Raw genomic sequence first — 21,591 nt, 5'->3', positions numbered from 1 at the left:
AGACAAAGAAGTTGAAAAAGGTGGCAATAAATACTGATAAGTGTTCCTCAAACACTTATGTGGAACATCCCACAGGTGAACAGGCAAATTGGGAACGGGTGGGTGCTTATTGGGTATACAAGTAGATTCCATGAAATGCTCAGTCATTCACAAACAAGGATGGGGCGAGGGTCATCACTTTGTCAACAAATGCGTGAGCAAATTGTTGAACAGTTTAAGAAAAACCTTTCTCAACCAGGTATTGCAAGGAATTTAGGGATTTCACCATCTACTGTCCGTAATATCATCAAAGGGTTCAGAGAATCTGGAGAAATCACTGCACGTAAGCAGCTAAGCCCGTGACCTTCGATCCCTCAGGCTGTACTGCATCAACAAGCGACATCAGTGTGTAAAAGATATCACCACATGGGCTCAGGAGCACTTCAGAAACCCACTGTCAGTAACTACAGTTGGTCGCTACATCTGTAAGTGCAAGTCAAAACTCTCCTATGCAAGGCAAAAACTGTTTATCAACAACACCCACAAACGCATTCAACTTCTCTGGGCCTGAGCTCATCTAAAATGGACTGATACAAAGTGGAAAAGTGTTCTGTGGTCTGACGAGTCCACATTTCAAGTTGTTTTTGGAAACTGTGGACGTCGTGTCCTCCGGACCAAAGAGGAAAAGAACCATCCAGATTGTTAGAGGCGCAAAGTTCAAAAGCCAGCATCTGTGATGGTATGGGGGTGTATTAGTGCTCAAGACATGGGTAATTTACACATCTGTGAAGGCGCCATTAATGCTCAAAGGTACATACAGGTTTTGGAGCAACATATGTTGCCATCCAAGCAACGTTACCATGGACGCCCCTGCTTATTTCAGCAAGACAATGCCAAGCCACGTGTTACATCAACGTGGCTTCATAGTAAAAGAGTGCTGGTACTAGACTGGCCTGTCTGTAGTCCAGACCTGTCTCCCATTGAAAATGTGTGGCGCATCATGAAGCCTAAAATACCACAAAGGAGACCCCCGGATTGTTGAACAACTTAAGCTGTACATCAAGCAAGAATGGAAAAGAATTCCACCTGAGAAGCTTAAAAAATGTGTCACCTCAGTTCCCAAACGTTTACTGAGTGCTGTTAAAAGGAAAGGCCATGTAACACAGTGGTGAACATGCCCTTTCCCAACTACTTTGGCACGTGTTGCAGCCATGAAATTCTAAGTTAATTATTATTTGCAAAAAAAAATAAAGTTTATGAGTTTGAATATCAAATATGTTGTCTTTGTAGTGCATTCAATTGAAAATGGGTTGAAAAGGATTTGCAAATCATTGTATTCCGTTTATATTTACATCTAACACAATTTCCCAACTCATGGAAACAGGGTTTGTATGTTGCAACATGCTAACCTCGAGAGGAGAGTCGGGTTCATCCAGGATGTTCCTTTCACTGTGTATCTTCTGCATGGTTCCTGTAGAACTGGGGTCCATCACCAGCACGTTGTGACTGGCAGCTCTGTCCAACTTAAAGTCACTTTTTCTGGAGTCGGTGGTCCTGCACACCTCGTAATTGTACACGTGTTGGAGAGTCCCTGTCCCCAAAGTGTCTGAGTAACGTGGTGGATAATATGGAATGACAGGGAGGTTGGAGTGGTACAGGACGCGAGACTGTCTCCACCTGTACACTTTGACTGATATGATGAGCAGCAAGCAGGTGATGAAGAGGAAGGAGACCACAGCCAAAGCCAAGACTAAGTAAAAAGTCAGCTTGTCATTGTACTCCTTGTCGTGCATGCTAAAGTCAGTGAACTCTGACAGCACTTCAGGGAAGCTGTCCGCCACCGCCACGTTAACAATGACTGTAGCTGAACGAGAGGGCTGCCCGTTGTCCTCCACTAGAACACTCAGTCTTTGTTTGACGGCATCTTTATCAGTGACTTGGCGGACAGTTCTTATTTCTCCATTGTGTAGGCCCACTTCAAACAGCGCCCTGTCTGTGGCTTTGTGCACTTTATAGGAGAGCCAGGCGTTCTGTCCAGAGTCCACATCCACAGCCACCACTTTAGTCACCAGATAGCCCACATCTGCTGAACGAGGCACCATTTCAGCCAGCACCGAGCCGCCCGTCTGGACCGGGTACAGGACCTGGGGGGTGTTGTCGTTCTGGTCCTGGATCAGGATACGAACGCTCACATTGCTACTGAGAGGAGGAGATCCTCCATCCTGAGCTCTGACGCGGAAATTAAAGTCTTTCAGGTGCTCGTAGTCAAAAGAGCGCACTGCATGGATGACTCCACTATCAGCACTAACAGACACATATGAGGAGACTGGCACTCCGTTAACAGAGGAGTCCTCCAGCATGTAAGAGAGGCGAGCGTTCTGGTTCCAGTCAGCGTCTCTGGCTTTCACTGTGAATATAGAAAGACCTGGAGTGTTGTTTTCTACAATGGAGGCCTCATATGAGCTCCTCTCAAAGACAGGTGCGTTGTCGTTCACATCTGAGATGTGTAAGGTGAGAGTGACGCTGCTGGAGAGGGAGGGCACTCCCTCATCAGAGCACATCACTGTGATGTTATACTCACTTGCCCTCTCTCGGTCTAATTCACTGTCCGTCACTAAACTGTAGAAATTATTAGATGTGGACTTCATCACAAAGGGAATATTATGATCCATACTACAATGCACCTTTCCGTTTTCACCGGCGTCCGCATCCTGAATATTTATCATTGTCACTACAGTACCCAGTTTAGCATCCTCTGATATTACATTAGATTTAGACATTATGTGTATGTCAGGTTTGTTGTCATTAATGTCAACGACGTCAATAATGACTTTACACGAGTCAACTAGTCCCCCATCATCACTAGCACGCACGTTAAGCTGAAATATTTTAACTTTTTCATAATCAACCTTACCTTTTAGCTGTACCTCACCACTATTTTCATTTACTACAAACAAACCGCGAGTGTGGTCTGATATACTTGAAATAGAATACGTTATTTTACCATTAGATCCGTGGTCTGCATCAGTAGCAGTAACTTTCACTATAATTGTTCCAACCGGTGCATTTTCTTCCACAGAAGCTTTATAAAGACGTTGCGTAAAAACAGGCGCGTTGTCATTTGCGTCTAAAACAGTGATTAAAATCTGCATTGTTCCTGTCATTTGCGGCTCTCCTCCGTCTACCGCAGTGAGAACGAGAGACAAGTGCTCGTTTTTTTCTCTGTCCAGAGGCTTCTCCAACACCATCTCCACATTCTTTGTTCCATCCGCCTGGTCAAGTAATTTCACAACAAAATGATCAGACGGTTCCAATTTGTACGACTGCAATCCATTTAAACCCACGTCTGCGTCAACCGCGCGGTCCAATATGAATTTAGCCCCACCCGCGGCCGATTCGCTGATTTTAAATTGCACGTCGTTCTTATCAAACGACGGGGGGTTGTCGTTTATGTCCGTGATCTCCACCGTGACGCTGTAGAACTCCATGGGGTTCTCTAAAATGATCTGAAAATGCAAGGCGCAAGGCGTCGTCTCGCCGCACAGCGCCTCTCTGTCCATCCTGTCCCTGACGACGAGAAGCTCGTTATTTAACTCCACATACTGGTGGCTGTCGGTGGTGAATATGCGAGCTTTGCCCGTTTTCAGCCTTTTCACGTCCAGACCAAAGTCTTTCGCCATGTTGCCCACAAGAGAGCCCTTCGGCTGCTCCTCCGGAACGGAATAGCTGACCTGCCCGAGCACCGCGCAGGAAGAAAGGAGCGAGAGAAACCACACAACTTGCCCCCTCATTGTTCCTTCCCATGCGCTGGAAAGCCAAAACAAACGTCGTCCTCCTTGATTAGAAAGTCAAAACAAACGAATATTCCAAACGTGAAAGACGAATGATAATCCAGGGAGGGGATCGAGCGATTGCGGCAAGCGAGCGTCGGTCGCGTCTCTTTATGTAAAATGAAGTCTGGGTGGCAAGAGTGTCGAGTCTGGGCTCAATCTAACACTCGCAGGCCTGCAGCGGCGCTGTGAGTTCACGTTGCAACATTGCACTTGTGTGCAGGGGCGCCGCTAGGGATTTTGGGCCCCATGAAAAGAATCTTTACAGGGCCCCCAACACAGCTGCGACATTTTTTGATGCTATTTTACATACAATTATGCATTTTAATGGTATTTTTGACTATCATTACCATGTTTTTGAAAGAAGAACAGCATCACAGTTGACATGTGCAGTAGGGGAAGAACTGAGCACTCTGAATACAGTGGAATTCATTTTGAGTCATTTATTTGCTGCACCACTGATTCTTAAATTGGAAATAAACTCTTATTGAATAAGAACAGCTTGATAAATGTTTGACTGGATTGACTATTTAACTAATATAGCAGTAAAATGTAAAAATCCAGAGTTTTCTTGAGCTAACATGGCATACTTGCCAACCTTGAGACCTCCGATTTCGGGAGGTGGGGGGCGTGGTCAGGGTTGGGGCGGGGCGTGGTTGAGGGCGTGGTTAAGAGGGGAGGAGTATATTGACAGCTAGAATTCAGCAAGTCAAGTATTTCATACATATATATAGATATAGATATCTACATCCTGAAAATATGCAAACAAAACTGTGTATAGATAATTGATACTTCAAACTTGCATAAACAAATATTAAGGAATATAACATAACTTGGCTTCTGAGAGTTTCAAAATGTAATGAATAAAATGCTAAAGTTGTTGATAAACAAGCAATTATTTTAATAATTAAATATGGTCATTTTAAATGAATTAATATGATCATTTAAAATCAATTATTTCAAATATGTTTATTTTAATGTATAATTCTATGGCTGGATGTAATAAGGAGTCAGGAAAAAATACAAATAAAAATACAATTCATTTTGATGTTTTAGCAAAATATAGTAAAAATGTATTTAGTTTTTTTTTAAATTAATAAATATATTTATTTTTAGGGAAGATAAACATAATAATACAATTTATCTCTAGTCTGGATGATTTAGTTCTTGTCACCCTGTTGTCCTTCCGTTATGAAAAAAGGCTGTCCTCACTCAGGTCCGCATGGAGCTGGAGGGGGCGTGGCTTCCAGCTACGGCTGAAAATCGGGAGATTTTCGGAAGAATATTTGTCCCGGGAGGTTTTCGGGAGAGGCGCTGAATTTCGGGAGTCTCCCGGAAAATTTGGGAGGGTTGGCAAGTATGTAACATGGTGAGAAAAGGGGACAAAGTTAATATGCATAACTTTCCACCACAACTAACAAACCCACCTTTTTTTTTGGAAATATTGGGTGACAAATTGTCACCCTTCAACTCCTTCTCCTCTCTTATTTTCTTTTCCTTTCTTTTTTGGCTGCCTGATTTTTGAGGCATACTGCTGTCTCCTCCGTTTTGCCCGCTGTGGCGCTGTCTGTGACAAATCGCGGTGCGCTACCTGCAGCTGATCCAGTCGGACTGAACCATTTTACGTAAATAGAGGGGGGGAAGGGAGGGCCCTGCCGGGGTTGATGCTTCCAAAACAAATAAAGGTATTGTTACCAGGACATGGAAAATAAAACATGTGTGATTATATGTTAGTTAATAACTTAGTGTCATTATTTTTTTCTGTATTATAATTTCATCATCATTAGGGGCCTCTCTGGGCCCCCCTCCATCATGGGCCCCTATAATCCGTCTCCTTTACCCCCCCTTTTCGGCGCCCCTGCTTGTGTGCAAGATGTAGTTTAAACTGCATGAGCAAGAAAAAAACCGAAAAGAAAAACCAATAAAAACGATGGTTGGATATGATATTTTTTTTATATTAGGAATATAAAACTTGCAAAAAAAGGTGCATAAATTTGCAAAATGCAGACTTCTATAGAAATGCTGCATAATGCACATATAAATGTCTGCACATGTCATATAAATGATGTTGACGTGCAAGAGAGAGAGGCAACAGAACAAAAGAAAGAGGAATGTCACTCTCCATGGTGCTGGACTGAGAGGCCCCGGCAGTCGAATTTGGGCAATAACAGACTTTGCATGGTACTGTTTTCATACACGAGCAATGTGGCCTAGAATTTAATAAAAACATGAGTGATCGAAGTGTCAGCTTTAGTTTGAGAGGTTGGACACACCATCATATCTACTTTTTGAGATTTGCTTTTTTTAGCCCTTTATCAATCAAGCTTTATAAAAAAATACGGTATAAAAGGCATTATCACATAACAATAACAGTGCATGTGCATATTCAGTAAAATGCATCTAATAAATAAATAAAAACATATATATATATATATATATATATATATATATATATATATATATATATATATATATATATATATATATATATATATATATATATAGGCAAACTTTAATGATCCACAAGGGAAATTGTTCCACACAGTAGCTCAGTTACAGTGATGGAAAGTGTAAGGATGGAAAGGACAATACAGGTATAAATAGACTAAATATAGCGATATAAAATATAACATATATACGTGATATTTACATAATATATGTACAGTATATTATATATACTGGTATATTATATTATGTCTATATCATATATACAATATATAACAAATACCATGTACAATATTACAGTATATGTGACAGCTGCAGCATAAAATAGAGAGTAAATCCAGCAGAAAATAGAAAATAGACATTAAAAACAAAGAGAAGTAGCTAACATAGAAGGTGTCAGGTAATAGACAGATATTGCTGTATGGCGAGTGATTATACAGCTGAATGGAGTGCGGAATGAAGGAGTTCTTGAATCGAACACTGTGGGAACGAAGCTGAAGGAGCTTGTTTATATATATATATATATATATATATATATATATATATATATATATATATATGCATTGTATAAAAGGCACAGATACCAATATTTCCATTTATACGAACTACACCTAGTATTGGTTAACTGTATAATAAGATCATCATATGAACTTAAAGCAGAAGAGCTCTTTTGGGGGCTCAAAACATTGCATTGCAAATCCACAGAAAATGAATGGCTAGTAAATGCATTACGTTCACTGTAACATTTACAGTCATTTACTGTGAAACATCTTTACAGCATTTTTCCCCACCTTGTATACTGCAGAGCTGTGATTTTATGGTTAAATACAATAACGTTACAACTAAATCCTGTAACTTCACGATTGTACATTTATAGTTAATTACAATAAAATGCATTGTACCTTCACAGATTTTTTTTAAATATTTAATTACTCTCTATACACCACCATTTACTGTACAAGAGTGTACAACGCAGTGTATACGGAAACGCCTATTAAAGAGACAAATCAGTTTGAATTTACTAATTTAGTGTGCTATTACGAAGGACTATGATTGCAGTATTGTACTGTGAAATAACAGTTAATTTCTGTGAAATATAAGGATATCCTATTTTTAAGGCATTTGTTATTACAGTAAACATATTGATTATAGTATTTTACTGTGGAAAAATACTGTTCAATGCTGTAAAATCATGGTACATTTTTACAGTGTATTTATAATTGACAGCATTGTTTTAATAGCTGTGGTTAAATCTCTTGTTATGTCAAACAATAAATAAAGCATATACCAAGTCTGGAGTTGATACTTTGAATTGTCATTTGAAAGCAGCTGGACAGGAGCTACCAGCATTATATATATCCGTGCATGTGAAAGAGGCCATTAAAATGCTGTAAAAAAATGAAGTAAAAAATTAAATAAAAAAATAAATATAACAAAGAGATCACAAAAGCGTGTTGAGTTTATTTAAACTCATCAATATGTCTGTAAGACCACTGAAAACAAATGAAAAACATCACCAAATAATAACTTTCTTGGTGGGGAAAAAACTTAGACAACATTAACGCAAGTCAAGAATATGAGAAGTTGCCTAAGTAAAGATACTTTCATGAATGTAGGCGTTTACAACACTTCACCAAAATTATTTGACAAACAATATGGAAATAGAAAATAATGTCTAATGAAAGTATGTCTCATCATCTAGAGCAGGGGTGCCCATTACATCAATTGTGGAGGGTGTGTCAAGTCAATCGCCAGCCAGGCATTAAAAAAATAGACCTAAAAATGAGCGATCATCAATCTTCACCAAGACGTCACTTTCGTCACTTGATTGACATTCATTACACCCGAGGGTCTTGTGAGATGACGCTGGTTGCAGCGAGATCATTATTAAGAATAAAACGACTGACAGGAAGGCGAGAAACACTTTTTATTTCAACAGACTCGCATGCTGCACCTGCTGTCAAAACCTTAAAGACAGTTCCTGTCTTCAAAATAAAAGTGCTGCTCTATCCTGCCTGCGCTAACAAAATAAGAAAATTAGTACACACAAGATAGCAAGCTACGGAGTTTGCCCTCATTGCATTCCTTGTAAAGTCTATAAATACGAATATGAAAGCTGCACAAATAAGGTGCCAAAAAGCAACCACTTCCATGTGTTATTGGACAGAAAGCAGGACTTTTTTTCTCCTCCACAATTTACATTCAGAAATGTGGAATTTATCAGCACTACTGTGAATCCTGTCTGATTCCAATCAATGCAAGTAATCAGAATCAGGTAATACACCAACTTATATTCTTGTCTCCATGAATGAAATGAATCTATATGTTATGGTTTGAGTTTAGTTCGAACATGCATACAATTACAACATGATATATGTGTTAAACATGCTTGTATTTTTATTAAACACATTTAACATAGTATAGTCTATATATAGTGTATATATATGTATTGATATATATATTTATATATAGACTATACTATATATATATATATATATATATATATATATATATATATAGACTATATATAGACTATACTATATATATATATATATATATACACATATATATATATATACATACATATATATATATATATACATATACATTATATATATATATATATATATATATATATACACATATACATTATATATATATATATATATATATACACACACATTATATATATATATATATATATATATATACATATATATATATATACATATACATATATATATATATATATATATATATATACACACACATTATATATACATATACATATATATATATATATATATATACACACATACACATTATATATATATATATATATATATATATATATATATATAGTGTGGGCGCGCCTGATTTAGAGCATGCTATACCATGTATCAAATGGCAAAAAGAGCTAGAATTCTCACATTAAATATACACATTAATGAAGTGGCAAGAAAGACTTCAATATTGAATAAAGCAAAACATGTTCTGAAATAATTATTTTAGTTTTTCTCCGGTGGAACACCGTATTCAAATTATTATGTTAAGATATGGGGAATCAACTACAAGAATGCACTTCATTCACCAACTGCACTACAAAAACTATACGACAAAAAAACTGTACTACAAACAAGTCAGGTTGGGGACACAAAAACGTGTTTCATTAAATGTCATTAATTAAATTTACAGATGTAGTACAATTCCAAACAGCTATGACATTTTGCACAAAGCAAACAATAAACTGCTACTTAATAATTTACACCATTTTTTTCAACGAGAGCTGAGATACAACGTAAGGGAACATTTGTAAGCACACGCAACACAAACATATTTTAGCATGTGAACTTAAACTATGGAAAGAGCAGAGTACAGAACAAAAACAATATGAATGGAATTTAAATGTATCATTTATCAAGGTCAATACAGGAGGGTGAATACTTTTGCAAGACACTAAAGGCCTGATTAGATCTATAATAACCAGCACTAAGCAGGATGAGCAAACTTGAAAAAGATGCACGTAATATTAGTGAGCATTTTAAGAGTGACTTAGTATTCGTGCGTGTGCAAATGATAAGTGCAAAAGTGTGTGTAATGCCCTATTTAAACTAGGATGTCGTGTGAACTACCGCCTGTCACTCGGTCATTTAGTGCGAATTCATGGCATCATGCTTCAAACCGTGGCATTTTGCTATGTTGTGAAACATGCAGCAGACAATAACCTGCGCCACCTTTTCCGGACAACATAGAAGCACTCCTTCAGTGCCATATAGACAACGGAACACACTTTTTAGCATGCCAAAGTTAAGCTCTGGAAGACGCTGGCCTGATTTACCAAAGGTTTGCGTGTACTAAAACATGTACAAACTTTATGCCACTAAACTAAGTGGATTGCGTCTGTTATATAAGCAGAAAAAGAGAGTTTCTTCATTGATATCAGAATACATGCTGAGCATCAAATCGGTCACAATACTGGGAGGAGAAACTGTGAATATATTTAATTAACAGCACGCGCAATGTGATTCATCAACACTCATCAACATTTTGGGAGCTCTATATTCATTAGCATGTGTGAAAATGACGTGCTATCTGACACAGATGCACACGGCTGTGAGAAAAGAGGTGCTCGCGCTGCAAAGACAGACGATGTACAGCAAGTACGTGTGTGCTTCAACATATTTGGACTGACAGAAATAAGAAAAATATTAAACATATCGTCTATTCAGCAAATGTCCTTTTATAATTGTACAGCTGCTACAGTAGATGTCTTCAGGGGTTAATTAAAATACATCAAATGATGCGTTTTGGTGTCTGTTAGCATTTTTTAAAATATTTTTTTCTAATTTATTTATTTAATACATAGAGACATATTTATTTAATATATCCTCTACATCAAAAGACGTCTTTCATTACGCATTTTATTGTGTTTGAGTCATTCCAGACGTACAAATGTGCTGGTGATGTGAGCCACACTCCTAGCACACAGAATCAGGTGTCAGTGTGCATATGTCACTGTTGTTTAGATTGGGATTCAGAAAAGGTGTTACTGAATATAGATGTATGCTGCTGGTTCAACACGTCGCACACAGGTAGGTGCATGATAACATGAACGTGGCTCCGTGGTATAAAAGCCCCGTATGCTTGCAAAATGCTCATTTAAATAAGGTGGTCTGCAACATTTTTTAATTGCAAACGCAGTCTAAGTAAAACACACTTAACACGTCCACACATAGTACACTCTATGTTATTGTTTGCACATGTTTAGCACAAAATATTTGGATCTTAGTAAATCAAGCCCTGACTGCGATGGTGTGCTGGGATGATCCAGCCGCAAGAAAATGCATGTTGCTATGGAAGACTTTTCATAGAAGATATGGAAATGCTCCCTTTGATACGGGCTGCAAATCAGTCTTGTCATCCAGCAGTTAAAAAATGGGATTGTTGGATGATATGTCTCCACTATTTGTATTTCTGACAATGCAAATATGTTGCCATGCCCATAACATATTCTCTGTATCCGTCGGTCATTGCATCAAAAGCCTTCTTTTTGTCACAACGGCCAAAGTCATTTTTGCAAAACTGTGCCAGTTTGCTTGCGTCTGTAAAATGTCCTAAATAAAGACGCAAAACGCTTTCAGGTTTAATAAATCATATTGCAGGTGCTAAATGATCAGTAGCCCATTTTACACGTTCTGATCATCTGCATATTAACAATCATACTGTATATGCATGAAGGCAAACACAATAAATTGATTGCATCTGTTAAATTACCAAAATAGCAAGCACAATCAATTTATTGTGTTTGCCTTCATGCTCATACAGTATGATTGTTAATATGCAGATGATCAGAACGTGTAAAATGGGCTACTGATCATTTAGCGCCTGTGATATGATTTATTAAACCTGAAAGCGTTTTGCGTCTTTATTTAGGACATTTTACAGATGCATGCAAAATTCACATAGCAATACATCACCTTTACTTGCCAGGTTTGTGTGTATTAAAACATGTGCAAACTTAACAGCAAACAAATCTAAACTACTAAGGTTGTGCACCAACGATTGCATCTGTTAAATGAGCAAAATAGCAAGCGCAATCTTTGGTGCACAACCTTAGTAATTTAGATTTGTTTGCTGTTAAGTTTGCACATGTTTTAATACACACAAACCTGGCATGTAAAGGTGATGTATTGCTATGTGGATTTTGCATGTTCAAAATAAACTAAACCGATACACTCTTTGGGCATGCACAACAGAAATAAGCTCAAATGTGGTTATAAAAACTTCTGCCAAGTGTGCAAAGAGATATTGTTTGACACTGACAAAATTAGGTGAGACTTGGAATGGATCTAGTTTTTGATTGGTATATTTTTTGCCAAATGCCAATATTTTTTGCCAAATGCCAACATAAATTATCAAGGCATACCTGTGTATTTGTAAAGAATACTTAACAAGGTCTAACCTCTAGAGGAGAGTCAGGTTCATCCAAAATGTTCCTTTCACTGTGTATCTTCTGCATGGTTCCTGTAGAACTGGGGTCCATTACCAGCACATTGTGACTCGCAGCTCTGTCCAACTTAAAGTCACTTTTCCTGGAGTCGGTGGTCCTGCACACCTCGTAATTGTACACGTGTTGGAGAGTCCCTGTCCCCAAAGTGTCTGAGTAACGTGGTGGATAATATGGAATGACAGGGAGGTTGGAGTGGTACAGGACGCGAGACTGTCTCCACCTGTACACTTTGACTGATATGATGAGCAGCAAGCAGGTGATGAAGAGGAAGGAGACCACAGCCAAAGCCAAGACTAAGTAAAAAGTCAGCTTGTCATTGTACTCCTTGTCGTGCATGCTAAAGTCAGTGAACTCTGACAGCACTTCAGGGAAGCTGTCCGCCACCGCCACGTTAACAATGACTGTAGCTGAACGAGAGGGCTGCCCGTTGTCCTCCACTAGAACACTCAGTCTTTGTTTGACGGCATCTTTATCAGTGACTTGGCGGACAGTTCTTATTTCTCCATTGTGTAGGCCCACTTCAAACAGCGCCCTGTCTGTGGCTTTGTGCACTTTATAGGAGAGCCAGGCGTTCTGTCCAGAGTCCACATCCACAGCCACCACTTTAGTCACCAGATAGCCCACATCTGCTGAACGAGGCACCATTTCAGCCAGCACCGAGCCACCAGTCTGGACTGGGTAAAGAACCTGGGGGGTGTTGTCGTTCTGGTCCTGGATCAAGATACGAACGCTCACATTGCTATTGAGAGGAGGAGAACCTCCATCCTGAGCTCTGACGTGAAAATTAAACTCTTTCAGGTGCTCGTAGTCAAAAGAGCGCACTGCATGGACGACTCCACTATCAGCACTAACAGACACATATGAGGAGACCGGCACTCCGTTAACAGAGGAGTCCTCCAGCATGTAAGAGAGGCGAGCGTTCTGGTTCCAGTCAGCGTCTCTGGCTTTCACTGTGAATATAGAAAAACCTGGAGTGTTGTTTTCTACAATGGATGCCTCATATGAGCTCCTCTCAAAGACAGGTGCGTTGTCGTTCACATCTGAGATGTGTAAGGTGAGAGTGACGCTGTTGGAGAGGGAGGGCACTCCCTCATCAGAGCACATTACTGTGATGTTATACTCACTTGACCTCTCTCGGTCTAATTCGCCGTCCACCACAATACTGTAAAAACTACTTGAAGATACAACTTTGAATGGTATATTTTCACTAATTGCACAACTTACTCTCCCGTTTTCGTCAGAATCTGGATCGTTCACACTCATCACCGCTATTACTGTGCTCGCAGGCATATCTTCTTCCACTGAGGTGGATGATGAAATCATTTTAATGACCGGAGCGTTGTCATTTATGTCGCCTACGTCAATAATCACCTTGCTGGAGTCAGACAGACCTCCTTGATCAACTGCCTCGATATCAATTTGATATTTTTGGGCTTTCTCGTAATCAATATGCCCTTTCAAAATAAACCCCCCATCTTCAGTAATGTGAAATAACTTGGAAATGCTGCTCATGCTGTTTCCAATCACATAGCTGACGTCACCATTTGAGCCTTTGTCTGCATCAGAAGCACTCACTTTGGTAATTAATGTACCAGAAGGGGAGTTTTCCTTTATGCTAGCTTTATAAACATTTTGTGTAAAAACAGGAGCATTATCATTAACATCCAGCACTTTGATTTTAATTTGCATTGTTCCCGACCTCTGCGGCTCTCCTCCATCTTGCGCGGTTAACAGCAGCGTCACAAACTCGTCTCTCTCTCTGTCTAAAGGCTTCTGTAAAATCATTTCCACTTTTCTATCGCCGTCAAACTGCCTGTGTAATTTAAGCACAAAATGATCATTAGGCTGCAGCGTGTAGCTCTGAAGACCATTCAAACCAATATCAGGGTCTACCGCCTTCTCCAACATGAATTTAGAGCCCACAACAGCAGACTCGCTGATCTCCAACACCCTCCCTTCCTTCTCAAACATGGGGTCGTTGTCGTTAATATCCGTGATCTCCACAGTCACGGGGAATATTTCAATCGGCTGTTCTAATGCGATCTGAAAATGCAGCACACAAGGCGTGGTCCGATCACAAACAGCTTCTCGATCCATCCTCTCTTTGATAACCAGCACGCCTTTACCCTTGTCCAGCTGGACGTAATCAGCGCTGTCTCCCGTGTGAATGCGAGCTTTCCCTCCTTGTAAGCGTTTAACATCCAGGCCCAAATCCTGAGCTATGTTGCCGATGAAGGATCCTTTGGTCATCTCCTCTGGGATGGTGTAGCTGACATGTCCGAGCACCGGAGCGAGGAAGAAAAACGGCAGCACTTGCGGTCTCATTGTTAAAACAATGCGCCTCCCTCGAAGCCCCAAATATTGTCACTGCGTCCCGTTTGCACCGCAATCACGCAACAAAGCCCAGCTTGGATAAAATCAAAATTACTATAAAAATATTCCAAGGTATTAATCCGATGGTGTTTTCTTTTCATCTATCTTGGAGCCTGCATTACGTGTCGATGTCCTTTCCGTACTGCGAGCTCACGGAGGGTGCGTTTGAATACATCTAAACCCTACAACACTTAAGACGCGGAGAACAGCGGCCCTTAGTGGTTACATCGTGTAACTGCAAAAAATATAAGAGCCTTTTTGTTTCATGAGCTTCTATCAAAAAAAGCTGTTGACTCAAATGTAAATATGTAAAATGCCATCATAAAGTGCTATTTTGACTCACTTATTTCAGTAAATTATTATTTAAAAGTGATGTTTAATCAGGGCAAACAAAAAGTAAATTGAATCATGTGTGAACTTATAAAAAAAACAAAAAACAACGTGGGTATTGTGAGGGGGGGAAAAAGAAAAAGTCTAGTGTCGCTGTCCAGAGTACTGAAATATCAGGAGGCATAGTAGGCAGTTTGTTCTCCATCCATCCATCCATTTTCTACCGCTTATTCCCTTTTGGGGTCGCTGGAGCCTATCTCAGCTACAATCGGGCGGAAGGCGGGGTACACCATGGACAAGTCGCCACCTCATCGCAGGGCCAACATAGATAGACAGACAACATTCACACTCACATTCACACACTAGGGACCATTTAGTGTTGCCAATCAACCTATCCCCAGGTGCATGTCTTTGGAGGTGGGAGGAAGCCGGAGTACCCGGAGGGAACCCACGCAGTCACGGGGAGAACATGCAAACTCCACACAGAAACCCAAGACTACTCAGGACCTTCGTATTGTGAGGCAGATGCACTAACCCCTCTTCCACCGTGCTGCCCCAGTTTGTTCTCAATAAAACGAAATATATAAATAAATCCAATTTAAAACATGCTAACCTCTAGAGGAGAGTCAGGTTCATCCAGGATGTTCCTTTCACTGTGTATCTTCTGCATGGTTCCTGTAGAACTGGGGTCCATTACCAACACGTTGTGACTCGCAGCTCTGTCCAACTTAAAGTCACTTTTTCTGGAGTCGGTGGTCCTGCACACCTCGTAATTGTACACGTGTTGGAGAGTCCCTGTCCCCAAAGTGTCTGAGTAACGTGGTGGATAATATGGAATGACAGGGAGGTTGGAGTGGTAGAGGACGCGAGACTGTCTCCACCTGTACACTTTGACTGATATGATGAGCAGCAAGCAGGTGATGAAGAGGAAGGAGACCACAGCCAAAGCCAAGACTAAGTAAAAAGTCAGCTTGTCATTGTACTCCTTGTCGTGCATGCTAAAGTCAGTGAACTCTGACAGCACTTCAGGGAAGCTGTCCGCCACCGCCACGTTAACAATGACTGTAGCTGAACGAGAGGGCTGCCCGTTGTCCTCCACTAGAACACTCAGTCTTTGTTTGACGGCATCTTTATCAGTGACTTGGCGGACAGTTCTTATTTCTCCATTGTGTAGGCCCACTTCAAACAGCGCCCTGTCTGTGGCTTTGTGCACTTTATAGGAGAGCCAGGCGTTCTGTCCAGAGTCCACATCAACAGCCACCACTTTAGTCACCAGATAGCCCACATCTGCTGAACGAGGCACCATTTCAGCCAGCACCGAGCCGCCCGTCTGGACCGGGTACAGAACCTGGGGGGCGTTGTCGTTCTGGTCCTGGACTATGACGCGGACGCTCACGTTGCTGCTGAGAGGAGGAGAGCCTCCATCCTGAGCTCTGAGGCGGAAATTAAACTCTTTCAGGTGCTCGTAGTCAAAAGAGCGCACTGCATGGATGACTCCACTATCAGCACTAACAGACACATATGAGGAGACTGGCACTCCGTTAACAGAGGAGTCCTCCAGCATGTAAGAGAGGCGAGCGTTCTGGTTCCAGTCAGCGTCTCCGGCTTTCACTGTAAATATAGAAAGACCTGGAGTGTTGTTTTCTACAATGGAGGCCTCATAAGAGCTCCTCTCAAAGACAGGTGCGTTGTCGTTCACATCTGAGATGTGCAAAGTGAGAGTGACGCTGCTGGAGAGGGAGGGCACTCCCTCATCAGAGCACATCACTGTGATGTTATACTCACTTGACCTCTCTCGGTCTAATTCACTGTCTGTCACTAAACTGTAGAAATTGTTGGATGTGGACTTTAACGCAAAATATAAATGATCACTAATAGAACAATACACTTTGCCATTCTCTTCAGAATCTGCATCATTAACGTTTATCATGGTGACAACCGTGTTAATTTCAGCATCCTCCGAAATCACATTTGATTTGGACATGATGTGAATTACAGGTTTGTTGTCGTTTGTGTCCAAAACATCTACTTTTACTTTACAGGAGCCACTTAGTCCTCCGCCATCACTTGCTCGAATATCAATTTCAACATCCGCCGCCTTTTCATAATCCACTTTTCCAACGAGAGTGACATCGCCGGTGTTCCTGTTCACTTCAAACAAACCGCGGGCGTGATCGAGTGAACTTGAAATGGAATAAATGATTTTCCCATTCGAGCCGTGGTCAGCGTCTGTCGCTTTTACTGACACGACTACTGTTCCTTTTGCTGCGTTTTCTTTAACAGACGCTTTGTAAACACGCTGTGTGAAGACAGGAGCGTTGTCATTGGCGTCTAACACCGTGATGCGGATCTGCATTGTCCCGGACAACTGCGGCTCTCCTCCATCTACTGCCGTGAGGATGAGAGACAAATGGTCATTTTTCTCTCTATCCAGCGGCGTGTGCAACAACATCTCCACGCTTTTACCGGCGTCAAGCTGGCTGGCTTTGAGGGAGAAAGCGCTAGTTGGCGTCAAAAAATAGCTTTTTAAGCCGTTTTCTCCCACGTCAAAATCAATAGCTTTGTCTAAAATAAATGACGTACCACTTAGTGTTGACTCGCTAATGTTGAAATAGAGCTGGCTTGTTTCAAACATAGGATGGTTATCATTTATATCGTTTATTTCAATATTAACGCTATAGAATTCCATGGGGTTCTCTAAAATAATCTGACAATGCAAAGCGCACGGCGCCGTTTGAGCACAAAGAGCCTCTCGGTCTATCTTCTCCTTTATAATCAGGTGTTCTCGGTTTAAAGCAATGTATTCCGCACCATCTCGCATAAAAACACGAGCCTTGCCTGTTTTCAGCCTTTTTGCATCCAAGCCTAAATCCTGAGCAATGTTACCAACGAAGGAGCCGGGCGCCATTTCCTCAGGGATGGAATAGCTGACCTGGCTGTGCACAAAGCTGAGCGAGAGGAGCGACATAAACAACAGTACTTGCCGTCTCATTGTGTCTGTTTTGCTGAGTACCAGTCCTTGTGGTGTCCTTTTTATGAAAAAAAAATATGAATCCATGGGTGACAATAAATCCAGTGACGATATAAATAGTCCCCAATATCACCACACGGACGGCGCAACGTCTACTGTGTCTGCTTTCTCTCTCTTTTTGTTTAAATGCACGGAGATGATGGGCGGCACAGCAAGGGCAGCTGCATAACAGACACAAAAAAAAGCCAATAGCGTCCCTTAGAGTCCAAACGTAAAACTACACTGTCTATACAAGTAGGCCAAACGAGAAAAGGAAGTATTTAGCTAATATATCTTGTTATTATTGCTCAAAAAAGAATCAGATAAACCACAATGGAATGAAAATATTCCAGTCTCACCATGCACTGTCTCTGTCCTTGGTGCTGATGCTTTTTAGACGTTATTCTCTAATGATAACATGTTTGGAGTTGGACCGCATTAAAAAAATGTTGAGTTTGTGACAACACTTCAATCTCGACACGGCCCAAAATGATATATGTTCGGCTTTAAGTAAGACAGAGGACATTTATTCCATTCATTGTCGACCAAAAAACAAAGTTTGAGTTAGCGACATGGCAGGAGTCAAATTATTCAACACATGTGTCAGTATGATATGAACCACACTGCAATCCAAACACACAATATATTCACACTGTTATAATGTTTAAAAAGTTATGTCACTAAAAAAATAGCATTATTGTCTTCGTGAAGACATATTTTTTTCATGCAGTGTTTGTACTGTTTCCTATTAAGCTGAGCAAGTGCATTTTAGGGCCAAATAGTGTATGAGTATCACAAAGCAAGTCAAAAGCAACAATAACTACACAAACCAGATGTCGATTGCATTAACTAAAGTTATGAGTGGGGGGACTAAAATTCAGTTATAGTATATCTGCTGATAAAATAGTTCAATAAAATATGCTGATGTCAAGGTAAAATATTGCTTTTCAAGTTACCCATCTTTACAAGATAGGATAAAAATGAGCATAACATTACCGGTTATATGTAAAAGTCTTACTATGAAATATTGTGCTGTAAGTATCCGCATTGGTAACATTGTAAACAGCTATGATTATGCCTGGTTGAGTATGTTGTGGTTATCTACAACCATGCACTTTTAAAGTTAAAGTTACAATTAAAGTACCAATGATTGTCACACACACACTAGGTGTGGCGAAATTATGCTCTGCATTTGACCCATCACCCTTGATCACCCCCTGGGAGGTGAGGGGAGCAGTGAGCAGCAGCGGTGGCAGCGCCCGGGAATCATTTTTGGTGATTTAACCCCCAATTCCAATCCTTGATGCTGATTGCCAAGCAGGGAGGTAATGGCTCCCATTTTTACAGTCTTTGGTATGACTCGGCCGGGGTTTGAACTCACAACCTACCGATCTCAGGACTCTAACCAGTAGGCCACTGAGTAGGTTAGTTAGTTAGTTAGTTAGTATAGGCCAGGGGTCGGCAACCCGCGGCTCCGGAGCCGCATGCGGCTCTTTGATCACTCTGATGCGGCTCAGCTGCATACTTGCCGGCCCCCTGATTTTCCCAAAAGACTTGCGGATTTCAGTGCCTCTCGCAGAAACCTCCCGTAATTAATATTCTCCGATTTTCGCCCTTGCAATGATAATAAGGGCGTGCCGTGACGGTACAGCATTTACCACCCTCTACAATCTGCATTATCAGCGTGCCAGCCCAGCCTTTTCTTGTATGCTTTTTCAGCTAGCACACACAAGTGACAGCAAGGCATACTTGGTCAACAGCCACACAGGTTACACTGACGGTGGCCATATAAAACAACTTTAACACTCTTACTAATAATGCGCCACACTTTGAACCAAAACCAAACAAGAATGACAAACACATTGCGGGAGAACATCGGCACCTTAACACAACATAAACACAACAGAACAAATACCCAGAATCCCATGCAGCCCTGACTCTTCCGGGCTCCATTATACACCACCAAACCCCGCCCCCACCCCAACCCTGCTCCCTCACACATCAACCTCCCCCCTCCTCTCTGTGCGTTGGTTGAGGTGGGCGGGGTTTGGTGTATAATGTAGCCCGGAAGAGTTAAGGCTGCATGGGATTCTGGGTATTTGTTTTGTTGTGTTTATGTTGTGTTACGGTGCAGATGTTCTCCCGAAATGTGTTTGTCATTCTTGTTTGGTGTGGGTTCACAGTGTGGCGCATTATTAGTAAGAGTGTTAAAGTTTTTTATACCGCCACCGTCAGTGTAACCTGTGTGGTTGTTGACCAAGTATGCCTTGCTGTCACTTTCATGTTCAAGCAGAAGCCCCACGTTGGTTGTAGCGAGTGCTAAATGCTGTACCATCACGGCACATTTGGGAGAATAGTTGTCCTGAAAGTAGTAGTATGCCGGAAAAATCGACAGACTACGGCTTGTCAAGTATGACGCTGTCAAGCGTCATCCATATAAAACACGCGGGCCGCACTACCATTGAATTTCCATGTTAAGGTGCGGGCCGCGTGTCTGAGACCCTTGGTTAATACATAGCACAAAGCAAAAAAAAAAACTTCGTAAACAGTGTTATTTCATGTTAAATTTCAAAAGATTTTTGTGGCTCCCATCGTTTACTTTAATTTGTGAAACTGGTCAAAATGGCTCTTTGACTGGTAAAGGTTGCCCACCCCTGGTATAGGCAAATAAAAACAGTTACTATAACTGAAATAAAACACAAGTGACCAACCTCTAAAGGAAGAGTCAGGTTAAGAGTAAAACAAAGAGCTGACATCAGCCACCAGCAATAGTACACGTGCATAAACAGTGGCTAGTATAAAATATTCATATGTTTTGAAGCGTTCCACATTTGGTACGTCACAACCAGGAACGTAAATATAATTTATTGTAATTTTATGTGAAAGAACAACACAGACTGGCACCAAATTGTGAAGTCGAAGGACAATTGTGTTTTCAAATAGAAAAAGTAAAAGGAATCAGCCTGCTTTGAGTGCAAGCAATTGCCTTTAGAGGTTGTCTGACGATTGCTGAATGATCAAATATTGACATAATATTTAAAATTGAGTCCAGCTGTGTTTAATCTAACCTCAGAAAAGATGCAACTATTATGTGATGGCCTCAGAGAATTATTGAGAGAAAAAAAGAGCAAACATCATGACGTCCAAGGAGCTTGCAAAACTTGTAAGGGAAACATTTGTGGAGAATTTTAAAACAAAGTAAGTCAACAATGCAGTTTCCCAAGCTTTGAACATCTCACAGAGCACTGTTTAAACCACCATATGTAAAAAAAAAAGTGTATAGGACAACTTTAAACCTACACCAAGAAACAACCTTCTACCTATATTTATACAACAAAAAAGGAAAGAACTGATCAAAGATCCACAGCTCATGTGGAGAACATTTTTAGTTATCCACAACCATACGGCAGGTAAGTAAAAACATTTAGTGTGGAACTCAAATAAAACACAAATGACCAACCAAACTTGTAAGAGAAAAATTTGTGGAGAATTTTAAAACAAAGTAAGTGAACAATGCAGTTTCCCAAGCTTTGAACATCTCACAGAGCACTGTTTAAACCACCATATGTAAAAAAAGTGTATAGGACAACTTTAAACCTACACCAAAAAACAAC

At 40.6% G+C, this 21,591-nt stretch overlaps 1 protein-coding gene across 18 annotated transcripts in view; it reads right to left on the bottom strand.

Annotated features, from left to right (window-relative positions):
• Positions 1–21,591, bottom strand: part of LOC133583004 (protocadherin gamma-C5-like) — a 212,622-nt gene that overhangs the window by 108,886 nt on the left and 82,145 nt on the right. The window contains exon 1 of one of the 18 annotated variants that reach the window (XM_072912443.1): positions 15,581–18,286. The exons of 12 other annotated variants lie outside the window; for them this stretch is intronic. In XM_072912443.1, the coding sequence (XP_072768544.1) occupies positions 15,581–18,025 (2,445 nt within the window). In that variant the 5' untranslated portion in view covers positions 18,026–18,286. Of the gene's footprint in view, positions 1–1,388; positions 4,147–12,216; positions 15,076–15,580; positions 18,287–21,591 lie in introns of those variants that run through there. 5 more of the 18 variants (XM_072912450.1, XM_072912456.1, XM_072912462.1 and 2 more) reach the window with 5 other exon arrangements.

This window comes from Nerophis lumbriciformis, linkage group LG36 (genome assembly GCF_033978685.3).
Source record: "Nerophis lumbriciformis linkage group LG36, RoL_Nlum_v2.1, whole genome shotgun sequence".
Lineage (NCBI taxonomy): Eukaryota > Metazoa > Chordata > Actinopteri > Syngnathiformes > Syngnathidae > Nerophis > Nerophis lumbriciformis.
Note: the sequence above shows the minus strand (reverse complement) of the source record. Positions and strands in the feature narration are given on the sequence as shown.